The sequence below is a fragment of the Salvelinus sp. IW2-2015 genome, linkage group LG20 (assembly GCF_002910315.2).
Source record: "Salvelinus sp. IW2-2015 linkage group LG20, ASM291031v2, whole genome shotgun sequence".
Classification (NCBI taxonomy): Eukaryota; Metazoa; Chordata; class Actinopteri; order Salmoniformes; family Salmonidae; genus Salvelinus; species Salvelinus sp. IW2-2015.
The window spans coordinates 42,005,820-42,026,118 of NC_036860.1; the positions used below are offsets into that span (position 1 = coordinate 42,005,820).

The 20,299-nt window shown below is 41.8% G+C and overlaps 2 protein-coding genes across 3 annotated transcripts in view; one reads left to right on the forward strand and one right to left on the reverse strand.

The window, feature by feature from the left end:
* LOC111980417 (LHFPL tetraspan subfamily member 7 protein) overlaps positions 1–15,717 on the forward strand; it is a 237,858-nt gene extending 222,141 nt beyond the window's left edge. The window contains exon 3 of the mRNA XM_024011151.1: positions 12,652–15,717. Within this exon, the coding sequence (XP_023866919.1) occupies positions 12,652–12,878 (227 nt within the window). The 3' untranslated portion in view covers positions 12,879–15,717. The remainder of the gene's footprint in view (positions 1–12,651) is intronic.
* On the reverse strand, positions 15,716–20,079 carry LOC111980416 (spermatogenesis-associated protein 22). Of its 2 annotated transcripts, none has more exons than XM_024011148.2 (8): positions 19,711–20,079; positions 19,365–19,430; positions 18,390–18,530; positions 17,979–18,168; positions 17,433–17,808; positions 16,936–17,044; positions 16,725–16,822; positions 15,716–16,376 (listed from the first exon to the last, which is right to left on the reverse strand). In XM_024011148.2, the coding sequence occupies exons 2-8, from the start codon at positions 19,402–19,404 to the stop codon at positions 16,188–16,190; spliced, it is 1,143 nt and encodes a 380-aa protein (XP_023866916.1). In that variant the 5' UTR covers positions 19,405–19,430; positions 19,711–20,079; the 3' UTR covers positions 15,716–16,187. The 2 variants fall into 2 exon arrangements, with proteins under 2 accessions (XP_023866916.1, XP_023866915.1); XM_024011147.2 differs by having other exon boundaries at positions 15,716–16,379; positions 19,711–20,078.
* Between the last annotated feature and the right edge of the window lie 220 nt (positions 20,080–20,299).

Genomic DNA, 20,299 nt, shown 5'->3' on the forward strand with positions numbered 1-20,299 from the left:
TTTCTCTCATCTCTTTCTCTCCATCCCTTCTCTCTCTCTCTCTCTCTCTCTCTCCCATCTCTCTCCCCCACTCTCTCTCTCTCTCTCCGTCCTTCCCTCTCTCTCTCCGTCCTTCCTTCTCTCTTCTATTCAGTGGGTTGCATTGTCTTTAATCATGTCTGTGGACCCTATTCTTCCTGTAGCTGTGGTTTGTCTGTGTTTCTCTCTGACTGAATAAGGTCAGCCACGACCCGCCCTCTTCTTTTCCACTGAAACAAGGTTATTATAGTAAACTAAATCTGAAACAAAAACTAATAATGAAAAAAACTATTTAGTAAACTGAAATAAAATAATTTACAAACCCGTTTGAAAAACTAAAACTATACTGAAACTATTATCTTTGACTCCAAAACTACACTACCGGTCAAATGTTTTAGAACACCTTGTCACGTGTGCTCCCTCTCCGGCCTCTAGGTCACCAGGCTGCTCGTTATGGTGCACACCTGTCACCATCGTTACGCGCATAGTGACACTCACCTGGATTCCATCACCTCCTTGATTACCTGCCCTTTATATGTCACTCCTCTTTGGTTCCTTCCCCAGGTGTCATTGTTTCTGTTTCAGTTTAATGTCTGTGCGCTGTTCATGTTTCTTGTTTTGTATTATGTTTCGTTCATTCATTAAATGTATTCACTCCCTGAACTTGCTTCCCGACTCCCAGCTCACACGTTACACATTTACTCATTCAAGGGTTTTTCTTTATTTTACTATTTTCTACATTGAAGAATAATAGTGAAGACATCACAACTATGAAATAACACACATGGAATCATGTAGTTACCAAAAAAGTGTTAAACAAATCAAAATGTATTTTATATATTTTTCAAATACCCACCCTTTGCATTGATGACAGCTTTGCACACTCTTGGCATTCTCTCAACCAGCTTCATGAGGTAGTCGCCTGGAATGTTAAGTTAATTTGTGGAATTTCATTCCTTCTTAATGCGAGCCAATCAGTTGTCTTGTGACAAGGTAGGGGGGTATACAGAAGACAGCTCTATTTGGTAAACGACCAAGTCCATGTTATTGCAAGAACAGCTCAAATAAGCAAAGAGAAATGATAGTCCATCATTACTTTAAAACATGACGGTTAGTCAACAGTCAAACTTCAAGAACTTTGAGGTTTCTTCAAGTTTCTTCCCACACCGATATCGCTTTCTCTCCTTGATTTATTTCCCGTAACTGTCTTTTTGGTTGGACTGTTGTTTTTTGTCTGTACTGGTATTAACATCTGATTTGGTCCCTCATTGCACATTGACTACGTTTACACCTGCATCATTTCACCAAATGAGTGCCTTTTGCATCCCTTCGATATTTATTATTTATTTTTTATTTTACCTCCTTTTTCTCCCCAATTTCATGGTTTCCAATTGCTGGTAGTTACTGTCTTGTCTCATCACTACAACTCCCGCACGGACTCGGGAGAGGCGAAGGTCGAGAGCCATGTGTCCTCCGAAACACAACCCAACCAAGCCATACTGCTTCTTAACACAGCGAGCATCCAACCCGGAAGCCAGCCGCACCAATGTGTCAGAGGAAACACTGTACACCTTGCCCAGCCCACCACAGGAGTCAATAGTGCGCGATGAGACAAGGATATCCCTGCCGGCCAAACCCTCCCTAACCCGGACAACGCTAGGCCAATTGTGCGTCGCCCCATGGGCCTCCCTGTCGCGGCCGGCTGCGACAGAGCCTGGGCTCAAACCCAGAGTCTCTGGTGGCACAGCTAGCACTGCGATGCAGTGCCTGAGACCACTGCACCCCCCGGGAGGCTTCTCCCTTCAATATTTGTAGAAATTGTGCCCTATAATATAGACCACATGGAGAATTCAAAACATTTATATGAATAAAGGCTTGCTAAAGTGCCAAAATTCAGCATTTTGACGTCCCTCTGTCAACCCTTTTTCATTTCGAAGAAGATTTTAACCCACTTAATCCCAAATGTCTCACCATCACTGTAAAACCCTAGTTATTTTGTTGCTTTGACAAAGTCATTTTTGAAGACTATTATTTGTTTCATGTGATTCATGATTCATTTATTTCTGTCCCTCATTGTAATGTCAACTCTGTTACGTGAACTAAACTCTCGTTTTATGGTGAAACTATTCATTTTTTCAAAGACATTGAATATCTAATAGTGAAATCATAGAGTAAAATCAGGTTAGCTGGTTCTACTTGTTTTGGCCATGTTTTTTWATGTTTTATTTCACCTTTATTTAACCAGGAAGGCCAGTTGAGAACAAGTTCTCATTTACAACTGCGACCTGGCCAAGATAAAGCAAAGCAGTGCGACACAAACAACAACACAGAGTTACACATGGAATAAACAAACACAGTCAATAACACAATAGAAAAAAAGTCTATATACAGTCTGTGCAAATGAGGTAAGATAAGGGAGGTAAGGCAATAAATAGGCCATCGTGGCAAAATAATTACAATTTAGTAATGTTCTGGTGTTTTGTGGTGGAAAACTGTGCGGGTTGAGTGTAACAAGTCAATCCTGTTACCCATAGATAGACATAGACATTGCATTCAATAGCCGCTCCCTGTTGCACACAACAAGCTTCCATCAGCCATAAAGGGGATTAATGGCTGATTTAAGAAGAAATCGTCAACCTTGTTACGGTCAACCCTGTTACTTTATATAGGCACTTACTACCTCTTGAGATATGAAAAAGTGTTTTTTATGAAGTTGAACATGTGCTCTTTATGATATAATGTTAAAATGAGGTGAAATCAAACATTTTTTTTTTTACGAAGTTACACTTCTGAAAAGGAGCCAAATTGGAATGACCCTCCTTTTTGTCTGGGATCAGAGATTTCCTGCTATTGTTTTTCCTCTATAGAGCCTTGGCCTAAAACATATTTGTCTCTCTTCCCGTCCCACATTGGAGTCAAGACTACTACTTTCTCTTTCACAGCTTTGGGAATAATTTACAGGGAGTGTTTTGTCTGTGTGTGTGTGTGTGTGTGTGTGTGTGGTGTGTGTGTGTGTGTGTGTGTGTGTGTGTGTGTGGTGTGTTGGTGTGTGTGTGTGTGTGTGTGTGGTGTGTGGGTGTGTGTGTACACATGTGCGTGTGTTCTTGGTTGCGTGAACACCTCCAGCCAAACGTTTCTAGGACATGAGGTTATTCAAGAAGAAGCAAATGCATTCGCATAATTTCCCAGAGGCACACTGTGCTTAATTATCAACAAAGCTTGTGCAGACTGCTGCTACAGCACAGCTCATCACATTAAGATATGGTCCCTCCATGCTGTTTTATACCCATGACCTTCCACTTCTAGCTACAGTCCCATCTGACTACCTGAAATTCACCATAGTGTACCACAACCTATAAGCTAACTTCATCGTTAGCTGCAAGCAATAGAGTTTCATCTTCATACCAGAATATTTATCTCCCTGAGCACATTGGGGTGTGTTTACAGAGGAATAAGAACTCAGGTGATTCTCGCTTGGATCCTTGGGCATATATACAACACATTTTCCTTTAGATTCACTGTCAATCACTGCAATTGAGATGATATACACATCTCTCCCTTGTCTCTGTCTGTGGCCCTACAGTAGCACCTAGACATATTCATGGAAGGTACTGTAGATTGGCATATGAGATGTGAACCCTCCTGTCATCTCCACAGTCCCTGTTTAATTCCCTGCATGGTCAGACATGCCTGTAGCTTTAATGTGATGGTGGGCCGTCTGGACCACTCTCCTCCATCTCCTTCAGACCAGGGGGAGAGGAGAGGTCGTCCATACCTATCACCTGCCTGCCTGGAGAAGGAGACGRAAATGGGAATAGGTTCCGCATGCGGGCGATGAAAAGCAATTTCCAAGAGACACCGTATCCCCACTGCCAACCTTTCTGCTTTCATTATAGAGCTTTATGGTAGGAAATTATAGGAAAATGACTTGACTGAAACACACACACACACTGATTTAACAAAAAATCTTAAACCGCAAACGGCTCATAAAGTTGATAAAAATAGACATACACATCTACCCACCGTCAACATCCACTTTTTGCCACAGAACACCAGTCCCACTTCTATTAGAAATAAGAACAGAGATATGCAAACGCGTAGGCAGGATCACAACACCTGTCGTGTTGTGTATCTGCAGCATCTGTTAATCAAAGCAAAGGGAAAGGTAGACAACAGGATAAATTATCACTCGGAGGAAAGAGGTTTGATGTATGGCTATGAGGCTGCAACTGTAATTAAACAATATTTATTGGTATTTCCAGGGCCTACAGCATATGTTTCATGTCACTGTGTTTCATAACTGACAAACAGCGCTGGCAACACAAATAAATGAGTGGTGTGCTGGCAAATCAAGATTTATTATACATTTGTATATTCTTTTTTTTTTTTACACCCGCTCCCAAATATTTGCAAGGGAACAATGCAAGGATACACTTCTCTGACAGAGGAGTAAAAATAACAGTGTGTTTGTCATTGTGAAGAGGAACATTCTTTGTTCAGTTACTGTGACATTAGCTCTCAGGTATGTTGTTTGGTGAGGTAAGGTTAGGTAAGACATATTGTTCTGTATGTGCGTGACTGTACTGTCCCTAGTTGTTTCAGTGCACAGTACCAGACAGATAGAATCCCAATTGGGACAGCAGCCAAACGGAAAGTTCCTTTCAAGAATGAGAGCAGACTCCTGTGGATAGAGACACACTGGATAGCATCCTGTACCTGGTAGCTGAGTCTCTGTGGATGATATCTGAGTCTCTGTGGATGATATCTGAGTCTCTATGGATGATATTTCAGTCTCTGTGGATGATATCTGAGTCTCTGTGGATGATATCTGAGCCTGTGTGGTGGCTGGGTTGTTCTAGTCAGGCCTCCTGCTGTGGGCTAGTCTTTGTTAGGACTGGGAGTGTCACAGATATGCTTGTGGGTCATACTGTAGGAGATAAGTGACCTGCGGGACAACATTAGCCCTCATATTCATCTACCATATTTGCTGCAAGACTGGAATGCAGATATAGGGGTGTAGGGGGACGAGGAGAAGAGGAGTCACTGCCAATCCATTTAATCTCCTCTCTCGCTGTCTAAACGATTATAATAGTTATTCTGTCGTCTTGTAACTTGGTACCCCATGTATGTTTGCCAAGCTATCATTGCTCATTGTGTATTTATCATTGTGTATTTTTATTGTATTTATTTATTTATTATAACGTTTTTTGTTGTTGTATTTTGCGTTGTTGGGAAGCATTTCACTATTAGTTTACACCTGTTGTTTACGAAGCATGTGATTTGACTTGTCAAGTGTCAAAGCTCTTCCCTTTGACCTTAGCTTATCCTCAGATTCACACCAGTGTTTCTAACCCAGGGGGAAAACATGATTGTTGAGGTTTGTGTGTTCAGCCATTTCTGACAGTAATCATGGCGGGGGCTGTAGCTGTAGTCATTGACAGAGCCAGAGGGAGCAGACAGAACAGACAAATAACAGCAGCCAGCAAGCCAGTCAGGCCTGGCTAACCAGAGCAGAGGATTAGACAGACCAGGCCAGGGAGGGAGCCATCACATCAATCTCTAATTCAATCACACGGGCAACTTTCCTCAGTGCTAACTGAGTTATGGCAGTCAGCGTTGGGAGGTAATAAAGTTTGATCCAAAGCAGAAGTCTTGGCGATATAATGAATGGCCCACCAGGTCCCCAGCACCAGCAGCAGGATGGCTTATAATTAAGTACTCTGATGGTACGTGGAGGAAATACAGGATGACCACCATAGAAATAGAATTACTAGCATGGGTGCACTCAACGTGTGTAGGTATACTCAACATGATGCCTGTTCTAGTCATCCATTTCTAGGATGACCACATCATCTTCTGAGACTGGGCCACACTCCACCTCACTACTCACTGATAGAGATCACTGTCATATAACCCTCAGCCCCACAGGGCATTGGACTGACTAGACAACTAAAAGGTCATGTATCACAGGCTAATGTTCTCATTCGATGATTCACCAACAGGTGACAATTCTATTTGAATATGCCAAAAGTCTTTGTGCTAATACGTTAGTACTCTATACAGAGTGTAAAGTTCACCGCCTTTTGTTTTAATGGGAGTTGTTTGTGCATGCGTGTTGTTGGATGCTCCACACACACTAACCTACAGTATCAGAGTGCATGCACACAACATCCAACGCTATGGCTGACCCTGTAAATCAACACATATCACTGCAGCTATCCGGTGTATGTGAAAACAAAACATATTTAGTATTTTATTTTATTGGTATATGAAGTCTGTGGTATCATATACTCTCACTAAAACCTCTCAGTCCCCGTATATAGCCCTCCCTGAGCCTGACCCAGAGAGAGTGAACGAGGACCTCAGTCCACCCTGTGTGATTGGATACAGAGTTACCATGGTGTTACTGTGGTTCCCAGCCGAGAGTTAATGCATTGTCACGCATGGACGCTACCTCATCACACACCTTACTCTGGGGACAGGCCAAGGGCCAACAAGTTCTCTTCAAATACCTTTATAGAAACTTTATATTTTTCTCATTCTCACGGCTGTGTAATTCAGTATCATTTTCTGGCGTGTCTCACTAGTTCATTGACAAACGTGAGCAGTCAAGCGACCAGAGAGAGCAATAGAGTCAAGGCTGAGCTCTCCTCACTTCTCCTCTCCTTCCAACATTTCTTCTCTCCTGTCATATTCTCACTGAACAGTCCAGGAAAAAGAGAGAGGAGAATCAAGGCTGCTCTACTGAGCTTTGCCTGTCTCTCTTCTCGTCACATCTCCTCTCTTCTCTTTCTTTTCCCTTTATCTTCTCTTCTGTCTTCTCTTGTCTTTTCTTGTCTTCTCTTCTGTCTTGTCTTCTTCTCTTTGCGTCTCTTCTCTTCATTTCTCTTTTYTTTGCCTCTTCTCTTCTCTGCTTTCCAACCCCCTACTCTCCATTTCTCTCCCTGAATCTGATTGAATACTAAACATACTCCTACAAAAGTAGGATGTTTATTTTAGAGGATTGACTCCGCTAAAGGTTCAGTGATAATCACAGAGCCTAGGCCTCCTGACTTCACGGCTGTCTGTGAAAATTATTGGAGGACAATTAAACAAAGTGTTGCTGCATTTGTCAAAAACATGATATTTTTCAACGATCGCCGGTTGAAGCTGAGTGCCCTTCAAACCATCGGGAGAACATCTCTCTGAATCTCTCTCAGTTGTTCGCCACAAGCAATTATCCCCATTGTGTAACATTCAAGGATTGTTTTTCCAGGATTTCAAACTTCAAGGATAACCGTGTCAGTGTAACCACAGAGAACGGATGAGCCTGAGCAAAAAGTCAAACCCATGTGGATGAACTGAAAGAATATCCTCAAACAGCATATGTTGCTAAACAGAGAGGCAGGCCTCTGTTTTGGCTGGTGATTTACTATCATTAGCATCACATCGGCTTTGCTGTTGTTGTATTCAGCCAGACAGGCTGCAGGGTAATTTATAAGTGTGGTTAGACTCTCAGTGCTGTCCTTGCTACAGCACACATGCATGCATGCGCACACACACACACACACACACACACACACACACACACACACACACACACACACACACACACACACACACACACACACACACACTGATAAACACAGAGAGCTGATATATTGGCAGTGATTCGTGACGGACCTACCCCAAGGTGTAAAACTATAGCTTTGCTTTCCATTGTGATCCATGTTTGCCGTCTCTGTGTTTGTCCACCTGTGTGTGTGTCTGCGTGTCTGTATGGATGTGGGGTGTCTGTAAATAAGACACATTAGCCCCTGGGTGACCTACAGTATCCTTTCCCCATTGTTTCCTCTGTCTATCTCTTCCCCGTTAATTGTTCTCATGCCCTCCCTTCCAGTCCCACCTGATTCCAATCTCCAAGAATGTACATGGCTTGTGTGCACATGAGCGGGAATGGCGCAGGAAGCACAGTAAACTGTGTCTAATAGGAACAGGAAGAAGGAAGGAGATGTGTGTTGGAGTGCTGTGCTGACCGCTTTTTACTGCCGTGCAGCTATTGTGGAAACGGCTCTTTAAACTCCTGTAATTACGTTTTAACGGCCCTTCATCGTGGCTAACTGCCTTTATTACTGCTGTACCTGCCGCCCAACTGGCCAAGTGTAGCGTCAAAAGTCCTCCTGCCCACTCTTGATGGATACTCATTGTATGTGGGACCAGTTCCGAGGCGCCCATCCAAATGACCGTTGTTGTCTTAGGATTTAGATAATGCTTGGTGCTTTGCAATTCTATGTGCAGTTTACAGTATGTAAGTCAGCTCAATGGTTGTTTGTGGCTCGTTAGATGCTACATTATTTACTTTTATGTTATCGTAGCTTGGGTTTTACACCACTTGCCAAGTTGCCATTGTGGATATTTTGTATTCAGGTGAACTCCACAAACACTCTCAAGTCAAGTCCCAACTCCAGAATAACTGAGTTTGCCCTTTAAAATCACACGTCCATTATCTCTCTCTAAACATGTCAATAAAACATGGGACATTCAATATGGCATATGAGATGAGAGCGGGACGCTTTCTCCACTCCCCTGGCCCTGTTGGATGGGAGAATAATGAATGCTGTGAGGTTACCATATGCAGTTTCACTGCATCGCACCATCGTGTAATTTGTTACTGCTCCCTCAGCTTCTATATTCATGAGATTGCGTTTACCCATCCGTGTCCATAGTGGGCTGCTACTGCTAATCTCTCAAATTAAGTTTTCACCTTTTACTCAAGGTTGAACACAAGTCAAATCACCAAATGGTATGTACTGTATATGCATGCATACAGTACATGTATTCCTGAACATCATCAAAACCACCATATACAGTATGTACAGTTGAAGTCGGAAGTTTACATACACCTTAGCCAAATACATTTAAACTCATTTTTTCACAATTCCTGACATTTAATCCTAGTAAAAATTCCCTGTTTTAGGTCAGTTAGGATCACCACTTTATTTTAAGAATGTGAAATGTCAGAATAATATTAGAGAGAATGATTTATTTCAGCTTTTATTTCTTTCATCACATTCCCAGTGGGTCAGAAGTTTACATACACTCAATTAGTATATGGTAGCATTGCCTTTAAATTGTTTAACTTGGGTCAAACGTTTTGGGTCGCCTTCCACAAGCTTCCCACAATAAGTTGGGTGAATTCTGGCCCATTCCTCCTGACAGAGCTGGTGTAACTGAGTCAGGTTTGTAGGCCTCCTTGCTCGCACACGCTTTTTCAGTTCAGCCCACACATTTTCAATAGGATTGAGGTCAGGGCTTTGTGATGGCCACTCCAATACCTTGACTTTGTTGTCCTTAAGCCATTTTGCCACAACTTTGGAAGTATGCTTGGGGTCATTGTCCATTTGGAAGACCCATTTGCGACCAAGCTTTTGATGCCATCTATTTTGTGAAGTGCACTAGTCCCTCCTGCAGCAAAACACCCCCACAACATGATGCTGCCACGATAGTGCTTCACGGTTGAGATGGTGTTCTTCGGCTTGCAAACCTCCCCCTTTTTCCTCCAAACATAACGATGGTCATTATGGCCAAACAGTTCTATTTTTGTTTCATCAGACCAGAGGACATTTCTCCAAAAAGTACGATCTTTGTCCCCATGTGCAGTAGCAAACCTTAGTCTGGCTTTTTTTGTGGCGGTTTTGGAGCAGTCGCTTCTTCCTTGCTGAGCGGCCATTCAGGTTATGTCGATATAGGACTCGTTTTACTGTGGATATAGATACTTTTGTACGTGTTTCCTCCAGCATCTTCACAAGGTCCTTTGCTGTTGTTCTGGGATAGATTTGCACTTTTTGCACCAAAGTACATTCATCTCTATCATCACGTCTCCTTCCTGAGCGGTATGACAGCTGTGTGGTCCCATGGTGTTTATTCTTGCGTACTATTGTTTGTACAGATGAACATGGCACCTTCAGGCATTTGGAAATTGCTCCCAAGGATGAACCAGACTTGTGGAGGTCTCAATTGTTTTTTCTGAGGTCTTGGCTGATTTCTTTTGATTTTCCCATGATGTCAAACAAAGAGGCACTGAGTTACCAGAAGCTTCTAAAGCCATGACATAATTTTCTGGAATTTTCCAAGCTGTTTAAAGGCACAGTCAACTTAGTGTATGTAAACTTCTGACCCACTGGAATTGTGATACAGTGAATTATAAGTGAAATAATCTGTCTGTAAACAATTGCTGGAAAAATTACTTGTGTCATGCACATTGTAGATGTCCTAACCGACTTGCCAAAACTATAGTTTGTTAACAAGAAATTTGTGGAGTGGTTGAAAAATGAGTTTTAATTACTCCAACCCAAACTCCCGACTTCAACTGTATACCACAGGGGGCTGTTGAGGGGAGGACGGTTCATAATAATGGATGGAAACGATATGTTTGATGTCTTTGATACCATTCCACTTATTCCGCTCCAGCCATTACCACGAGCCCGTCCTTCCCAATTAATGTGCCACCAACCTCCTGTAATGTGTACTGTACATTTATTATATCACAGACTGACTGTGTATACGTGTTTTTAATCATCAATAAGCAACAGAAATCAAAGATAAATGCTTCAGTTTGATCTTCCCAGTAATCCTATAGTACATAACACAGTAGCTATAGATCATCCCAGTCGTCCTACATACAGCAACACAGTAATCTACTCTAGTCTTCAGACTTTATCCARGTAAAGTGAGTCCAGGGTTGTCAGACTTGTACGTTCTTGATAAGTCTGTTCCCATTAACAGAGCTATGCAGCCTAGAGCGATCATATCGACCTGAGGCACAGTGCTTATCTGATGCAGACAACAATTGCCCCCTCTCTGTATACCTACCCTCAAGGCTTTCATGCCACTTGTTTCAAAGCTATGTTATGTGGTTTGATTTAATTCCTGCATCGACTATTTGGGGGCCTGGCATGTTTCTTCATTATTTATCCATTTGGGTTTTGGCTGTGTGTGACTGCTGTCATCTCTCTGTTGTGGAGAGGAACGGCGAGGGAAGTGCCTTGAAAAGGAAACCCTGCCTGTGTCTTTGTGCACCTTCCACAAAACCAATGATGGTTTGATAGAGAAGGCCATTAAAGTATCATTAGCCAGGCTGCTTTGAAGAGCCGGGCCCCTGCAGATAAACACAGGGCCATTCTGAGCAGGACAGAGACAGAGCTCTGGGTGGATTGGGGGTACAGCAGCCTCAGCTCTGGGTTGGGGCTCCAGCAGCCACATCCTCAGCCTCAAACAGCTCACTCTAATGGGGTGATTCTGGTACACAGTGCCCTAACTTCCAACACATACAACCTTCTCCCCGTTCTCTCTGCTTCTTTTTCTCACCTTCTTTCTCTGACAGTTTTTCTCCTTCCTTCTCATTTTCTCTCGTCGGTTTTCTCTCTATCTCTATTGGTTTCTCTCTCCTCTGTGCCCTTAGCATGCCTCTCACCAGTCTCTCCCAGAGGGTTTTCAAACACACATCAAAAAGTTAAATCTTATCACTCTCTCTTCTGCATGGGAAATGTCATTATATAGAGCTCCCTTCAACCCATTCCCAAAAATCTATAACATTGTAGCATAAAACGATTTGATACTTGACATCCCCATTGCCTTATCTTATAACTTCACTATTACACTCCAACTCTGCTGCTACACTGTCCTTGAAACTCAGAAACTCTGGAATCAATACATGAACAAAAGATGATACGTGTTTAATGTGTTTTATAGACAGACAGACAGCTGTAAATGATAGTTCGTTATCGATAGTACCCTATTATTTCATTTTATCGTAGAAAACAAACAATGACAGTCCAGTTTAATGGAAATCTAACCTTTGTTTTTCCTCAAAATGAGTAAGAGTAGTAATGATGATACTCAGCAATGGATAGCTGCTTCTTGGCAGCGCTGGCTGGCAGACCTAACTCAATTTTGAAAAACTGAGCCACTCTCTCAGCCAGTCGCTACATGGGGCACTAAGGATGTGATACTGTCTGGGAAAGCTGATTGCTGCGTATTAAAGTGCCAGGCTCTTTTCTTGTGGTCGTCAGTTTGGCATGAGAAGTGCTAATGGTTTTTGGGAGACATGATTCACTTTGCATTAGCCAGGCCTGTCAATCCAGAGCCATCAGAGCTCCTTTTTTTACATAAAAAGCCTATTTCCTCTCCTCAATCAGTCCTTCCTCCATCACTCCCTGGCTGAGTTGAGACTCAATCTCAGTAGTGATTTATTTTTCTATAGGTGCTATTCAGGGTGCAACTGGAGATAGGGCAGACAGTGAAGCTCCTAAATTACACTTTTGACCGTATCTGTGGGCTGTCGGCTCATAATGCAAAACCTCTAGTGCCACCAAGTGGCCAGGGGTCAACATTACCAGGAACACTTGTCAAGCTGAACGCAAAGAGCCCGGATGTAAACTTTTACAGCTGGATCTTTGATTTAGTTCAGTTGGAAGGATGATTGAAATGTAAGGATAACTGAAAGAAGCACATGAGAAGGAGGGATGTAAGATATATTTGTGGGAAGCTGAACAATAGGGGATCTTGTTGTCCAAAGTGCTGTCTAAAGATATTGTATTTGAATGTAACCCTGGTTGTAACCAAAGCCTCTTCCATTTCTCCTCTCTCCTCCAGTGTTTATCATGGGATCTGGGCTGCTGGTCTATCCCTTTGGGCTCAACTCCACCTTGGTGAGATCCTTCTGCGGGGACTCAGACATCTATTATGCCGGAGACTGCCAGATTGGCTGGGGATACATGCTGGCCATCGTCAGCGTCATGCTCACACTCTTCCTGCCTTTCTTCGCCAAATACGCCCCAAAGGAGCACCTGTCCCCGACACCCTTGCCCACTCTCTTATAGGGCAACAACTGACCCCACCCTCATCCAGTCAGTCTACTACAATACTCCCTACTTCCGTGTATGATSTCATGGAGATGGAGAAACCCCTGCGTCCACTTCTTCTGTAGGATGCCATTTTAAAAAGCCCTTCCCACTGATATACAACTAGGCTATACACAACTGTGAATAACATTTATGTACCGTCTTCCTTCAAGCAAAATATATTTCTTTGATCTAATAATTTACCTTATTGTTATGTTCTTTATTTTACTGTCAATTTGTGACTTTGCATTTTCTGATTTTTTCTGGAAAAAATACATGTTTGAAAGAAACATAAGGATTGATAACAACAACCTCTGTTCAGATGGACAGAAGTATACATAAACATTCATATGTTATACATAGAAAGTTGGTTAAACATTACAGTAACCAGACAGAGGTTGATGGTCAGGACTATAACCATAATGACTCCATGGTGACATTAATAGTGGGCAATAATAGTGGGAAATACTGAATAAGTGTAACATTCCAGAATCATCAGAGAGTTGTTTGCATGAGAAAAGGTTGGACAATAAGGAGAATCTTCAATCGTCAAGGGTGGCATGAGATTAACAGACAATATGAAATATTTCTACAGTTATCAAAGGACATGGACACGCTTCTATCTTCAATGGGTTCATGTGGATTTGGAGAACAGTCAAGACAATAGGAGACCCATTTGACATCAAGACAAAGCAAGGATCAGAAAGTTATGACACTGACTCAGACCCATAGATCTCAACACAGTGAGCGCATTCAAAGACTCCGTCCAGAGGAGTTTGAGGAAAGGGGATTGTATATAGGTTTGGATCTAGATGCAGTTTGGATCCAGCATTGAACAACACTCTGGCTGTAAGGATGTCATAAGATGGACGTGTAGCACAGTGAAACATTAGCCTGGGGACTCGCCATCTGACTTAGCGTTCAACATGGTTCTAAAAAGTCGGAGACCATTCACATTTTCAACAAGTCTCAAGCAGTGAACCATTGGACAGAAACAATTCTAGAGAAATTGTTGGACATGTTTTTCAATGGAGATGTACCAAACAATACAGAAGTGTCTGACCTGCCTTCAAGACAAATTAATATAGATAGAGAGGTGTGCATAATAACACAATACGTGTCAGATAGTCAACTTTTAAGGCATGTGAAAAGCATTTGTTACAAATGTGATGTTGGGATGACATGGCATCCTTCTACCAACCTTTCCAGAGTTCCTAGTGTTAATATGGTTGTCTTGTTAGCCCAAGTCATTATTATTTCAGTTTTTACACAACACAATACTAGCGATACACTATAATTCAGGACTACATGAAATCAGGCGAAAGGCAAGAAGATAAGATAGCATTGTCTTGAAATTCTAGACTAGAGTGCAGATAAAGTTGGGGTTAGTTAATAAATAGTAAAACAGCTGATCTAGATTATAATATATCTGCTCTGACCATGCCAACGTGTGCCTTTATAACGAAACCAAGACAAGTTACTTCAATACTACACTCTTAGAAAAAAGGGTTCCAAAACGGTTCTTCGGCTGAACCGTTCCAAAACGGTTCTTCGGCTGTCCCCATAGGAGAACCCTTTTTGGTTCCAGGTAGAACGCTTTTGGGTTCTACATTACTTTGAACCCAAAAGCGTTCTACCTGGAACCAAAAAGGGTTCTTCAAAGGGTTCTCCTATGGGGATAGCCGAGAACCCTTTTAGGTTCTAGATTGCATATTTTTTTCTAAGAGTTTATTAATATCAGGTTACTATCTACTTCAACTGTGGATATTGTAGTGTAGAAATGTTCACATGTTATTATTTTCCCTGTGTGCTGTACTTTTCCTGTATATGTTTCAAGATGTGCTTCTGTACATTATAATCTTCTTGAATTTGTAAGAATGTTCTATAGAAGAAAAAAACGGATGTCTTCTAAAAGCTTGAAGGTAATGAGAGAGAGAGCTGTACTTGTGTTGAATTATGCCCCTGCCAATTTATTCACAAGAGGAAAATCACTTTAATCACTAAATTAAAAGGTTGTGACATGCAGCTAATGCATTAATTCCTGGCATGCCCATACACCAAGTAGAGTGGCACAACTTGAGAGCAGTACAAATTGAACTTAGCCCGCAGTTATCAGTGTTAAGTTGACACATTATCCAGGTAATATGTAAAGCGTGGCTAAAAATAATTAACTTCTGAGATAAGCCAATGGATTAGTGTGTTTTTGCCATCACATTTCTCCTAATTGAATCGTTTTATTCTTATCATGTATCATGGACAAATTGTATAATTTCCCTGACTACGCAGCCAATTCAACAAATCGGTGTGCTTTTACATACATACTGCATTCCAAGGTGTGTGTGCATGCGAGCTTAATACTGAGTTGAACTTCATTGAAAATTGCCAAAATTACTTAGAGGAAAATTCCTGATTAAAAAAACGATGTAATTGTGTTGCCATGTTTTGAAAAGACCAAGAAAGAAATGTTGGTATTTGTATTGGACCTCATACTGTGCTTGATACTGGGAATGACTGGGGTTCACTTACTGCACAGGATTTGTACCCCGATATGTTGAAACATTGTGTGTCAAGTCTCAGCACTGGTGAAACTGTTTTTGTAGAGTAGTAGAACTAGGTTTTCCATTGTAATATGTTGGTTGTAAATAAACTAATAACTGTATGTTATTGTAGCTCACTTTTCATTCTTAACTGCCCCCCCCCTTAAAATATATAATTTGACTTATTACATCAACAATGTGTTTGTTTTATCTGGAACTTGCCTCTTAACAATGTTTGCTGTTCTGTGAATTTTCTTTGTAATAAAAAGTTTAATAAATGAGGAAGAAGGGTTTTTTATTTTGTGTCCAAAAACAGAATTGCACACATTACATTTTTTTATGTGTTAAGTATTATATACACAAGAAGAATATTAAATATCTTACCTGTAATCTGATGATGTACATATTTAACATTGGGAAATTCATAAACATACAATCTTAATATGTTGCTTGTCACAAACAGATGGCGCCCTTTACAGGCAAGCAGATGAAACTGTATACACTTGAACTGCCCAGTTCAGAATATTCTTTCAAAAATAAATAGGGGTATCACGTACTACTCATCCCTGGAGAATCTTCAGACATGTCAAGGATCTACATACAGTAGGACTCTATATACAGTAGGATCATTCAGTTTCTAATAGAGAAGAGCACTTGCCATATAGTGATACTCAAGAACCCATTGACAAAGACAATTGTTTTGCCTTTGAACTGTTGCTGGAAGCTCCCTTATGTGTTTCTGTGCTGCTGATCAGACTTCACTGAGTGATTTCACCAGGTCCCTCATCTCAGCGTCCGAGGCTTTGATAGACTCCTGTGCGTTCCTCTGCTCTGAGGGCAGAGCGGCCCTGACAGACACACAGGTGAGGGTGTCCCTGGTGCGGTCGTAGTTCCCCACACAGCGGTGCACCTGGCCTCGGATCAGCCTGGGCAGCTCCAGCTCCTCGTGGGGACATAAAGGGTATACATTCAGCACAWCATGGTAAAGGTAACATAATGGGTATCCACCCTGGAGATACAGTACGATTTGAGAAGCCATATCCTCCAGCAATGTTGAAAAACAAACTACTGCTCTATAATGCTGGTGATCAGTAGCAGCTGGTAAGTATCCTGTTGAAATAAAATAGTCACCAAAGTTCTTGATACTGAAAAGAACTGTGGATTTTTTAGGCCTTAAAAAATGTGCTGAACATGAAGTAATTGATTGTTGTCCTCTGATTAACTCTAGACAGCCCTGTAACTGCACGTCTCAATTTCCTATTAAAGAGGAAGTGTTTTTCTGACTCACATTTTCATAGAAGACACACTGCACCACCTCTTTCCCATCTCTCATGAGGAAGTTCTTAGCTCCATGAGACCCGGCGGTGACTGCAGAGTCAAGAGTGGCTGTGGGACAGACATAGAATATAAATTAATAAAACAACATTACAAAAATTGTGTATAGAGTACAAGTAATAGTAAATACAATGTTAGAAAAGTGACACTTCTTGAGAACTTACCGAAAATCTCAAATAGGTACGGGGCTCTGTCCTTGAAATGGCTCCAGTGTCTAATGCCATCAATGACAGCAGTCAGGATCCTCAGACAGTTCTCAGTTGCTGGTTTGACCTGGAACACAGATGGCGCCGTCACAATATAAGAGACATTAATACTTTAAATCACTGATCTAGCATTAAACAACATACATTTTACAAGACTAGTATGAAAAGATATTAACAATATTTTTAACTTGATTAAACATACCTACAATTGGGTTAAATATGAAAACKATATAATTGTTATTTTATGGTAAGTAATTGACGGAAACCTTTGTTTTCCTACAGCAGGGGTATTCAGCTGTTACCCTACGTGGTAAGGCCTGCTGGTTTTCTGTTCTACCAGATAATTAATTGCACCCACCTGGTGGCCCAGGTCTAACGGCATCGAGGTCCAAAGTGGAGTTTGAGGGTCCTACAGTATGTTAAACTATAAACTACAATTAGCACAGATTACTTACATGTTGTACCTGAGACTGAGAGGTATTTTGAGTTTGATATGTGTCTATACTGTCTTCCATCAGTTGTTTCTGTGGCCCAGTGTTGGTGGTGGTTATAAACTTCCAGGATGTGTTCTGCTTCTGTGGTCCAGGACCATGACTTGGTCTGCTTGGAGGGGGAATGGGTTTAGACTGCTGGGAGTAAAGAGGAGGCTCTGGTGGGTTGTCCTGTCTCTGTCTGTAACCTGACTGCTGCTGACCCATCTGAGAGTAGCTGCTTGGGGGTACCGGCTTGCTCTGTGTGTTCCCACTGCTGCAAGGAGCATTGTAGTTGCTCTGTCTGGGGTTTGTAGAGGCTCTTGAGTCCTGCCTCACTGGTGGCTGTCCCATCTGCAGACTGGACATATGCGAAACACTGATATGACAGGTTTGTGTGTTGCAAAATCATCAGTCAAAAAAAAAAATCTCTAGTACTATACAGTATATAGACAGTGTTCATCTGCAGGTTAACTTTTTATCTGCACTATAATGACTGCCTCTACAGAGAGACCTATCAAATTTCCATACCCTGTATTCCCAGCGTTGTATGGGTGTGGAGGTGCAAAGCTTCTCCCCACAGGTACCAGCACAGGTTGACTGTTAGGACACTGTGACTGTGGTTGAGACTGCTGCTGGTTGCCTTGTCTGCTCCACTGATTGTCCTGAGCAGCAGGTGCAGGACACCTTGGGGCTTGATCTTGGTAATAGCCTGTGTTACCTGAGCAGAGGTAAAAAATATTCTGTTATAGCATTGAGATATAGGCAGCAAAAAAKATTTTTCTTTGTGTGTAGTGCCATCTAGTGACTGAGATAGTAGAATCTCTCGCTCTTTTAAAATCCAAGAAAAATGAATAATAAAAGCAAAGTTTATGAATCACAGAACACATCTGATTATTGCTACCACTGAAGTCCATGAGAAGTAGCCTATACTCCTCTTACCTGATGTGTTGATGATGGATGAAGCAGAGCTGTGTGTAGGCATGTATTCATTGCCGGAGCATAATTTCTTCTCTGAGGGATTGGATGTCAAAGGCAGCCTGCTCCTTTTCTTCTGGTTAAACAGAGGCACAGAGAGGCAGCCTGGAAAGCAAATGATCATGAGACATTACATTTTTCTCATGACAGTGTTGACAATGTTTTGACAATGAATGCACCCATCACATTCTAATTAATAAAATATCAACCTGGYCTATTTGCATTGACCCCTCGATCTTTTTTATATTATTTTATACTGCTGCTACTCACTGTCCGCACATTGACTCGGGACTGGTGTTGTGCCGAAAACCTCCCCCCTGCCAGAATTCTCCCCCCTTCCCCTTCTAATTACCTTTATTTTGTRGCTAGAGTCAAATACTTTCTGTGGCACACATCAGTGTCAAATAGGGAGGGGGAGGGAGGGGAACCCAGGGCGCCATACAAGCTAGAACCGCCACATACACTTGAATCAAAGAGCCAAACCGAAAACTGCTTTCTGCTACTAAGAGCAGTGAAATGTAGGCTAAACTGACAACGGAGTGAAGAGCAGAAATCTCGACTTGCAAGTGTATGGATGTGAAATGGCTAGCTAGTTAGCGGGTACGCGCTAGTAGCGTTTCAATCAGTTACGTCACTTGCTCTGAGACTTAAGTAAGGTTTCCCCTTGCTCTGCAAGAGCCGCGGCCTTTGTGGAGCGATGGGTAACGATGCTTCGTGGGCGACCGTTGTTGATGTGTGCAGAGGGTCCCTGGTTCGCGCCCGTGTCAGGGCGAGRGGACGGTACTAAAGTTATACTGTTACACAAGCAAGTCGCAGCAATGAAGAACGCGGGTGTGGGGTACCCCCTGTATATAGGTATTTTTCTTAACGGTAAGGTCTACATTTGTTGTATTCTGCGCAGGTGACATAACGTTACAATTTGATTTGAATTTCACAAACCTGCAGTCGGTCTGGCCTGCTGGTTATCATATTTTTTCATCGTATTCCAGTGTCTTCACTCAGAGTCTAATACATTAATAAAAAACATTTTAACTAGTTAGCCTGACACCACTATCTACAAAGCATCAAAAACAACTTATTGCTAGCACGCTGTCGTTATCACTGTGCCCAAATACAGTAACTTAGTTAGCTAGCTACAGTAACGTAACGTTAGCAAAAAAAGTTAGCAATAGCTATGTTTTAGTAGCTARCTAGCTAAATAACAACCAACTCATCAAACAATGTTTCGTTTTCATCAATGCTAGCTAAGTTACATTTAATTAAATAATGTATTTCCAGTGTTTACCTCTTGTTACTGTTCCAAGTAGCTAGCTAAATACCTATTGTAGAGAGCTCGTCAGTCTCTTCCAAGCGTCCTCGAATAAAGCAGGGGCCTCCTTTTCGCCAGTTAGATCCGATAGGCACGCGCTACTGCCCGCGATTTCCCACTTCTTGGCTAGCTGGAACACTTAACTGTTCTAGCTAGCTAAGAGAGGGAGGCTGCACTTTATATAAATACATCGTTTTTTTTTTTTTTTTTACAAATGCACGTTTTTCCAAGTGGACTGAGTAAGTGGTTTGGCCTACATACTATGGCCTCTACACTCTTCTCACATGTTCAGGTACTGGTAACTGGGCTTTTACTGTGCTCTTGTAATCAGTTAGGCATCATCACATAGGGGAGAGTGCGGTAAATTGAGAGAGAATTTACATTCAACGTCACTCTGTCAAGGGAAATATAGTATTCTTTCTAACAAAGATATCTACATATATTTCAGGATGTTGTGTATGTCTGGAAATAATCAGAATTCAAGTAAACGTTCGTTTAAAAAATATCCGGACAAGCTATTGGGTAAATTGAGCAACAGGAGAGGGTAAATTACGCCGCCTACACA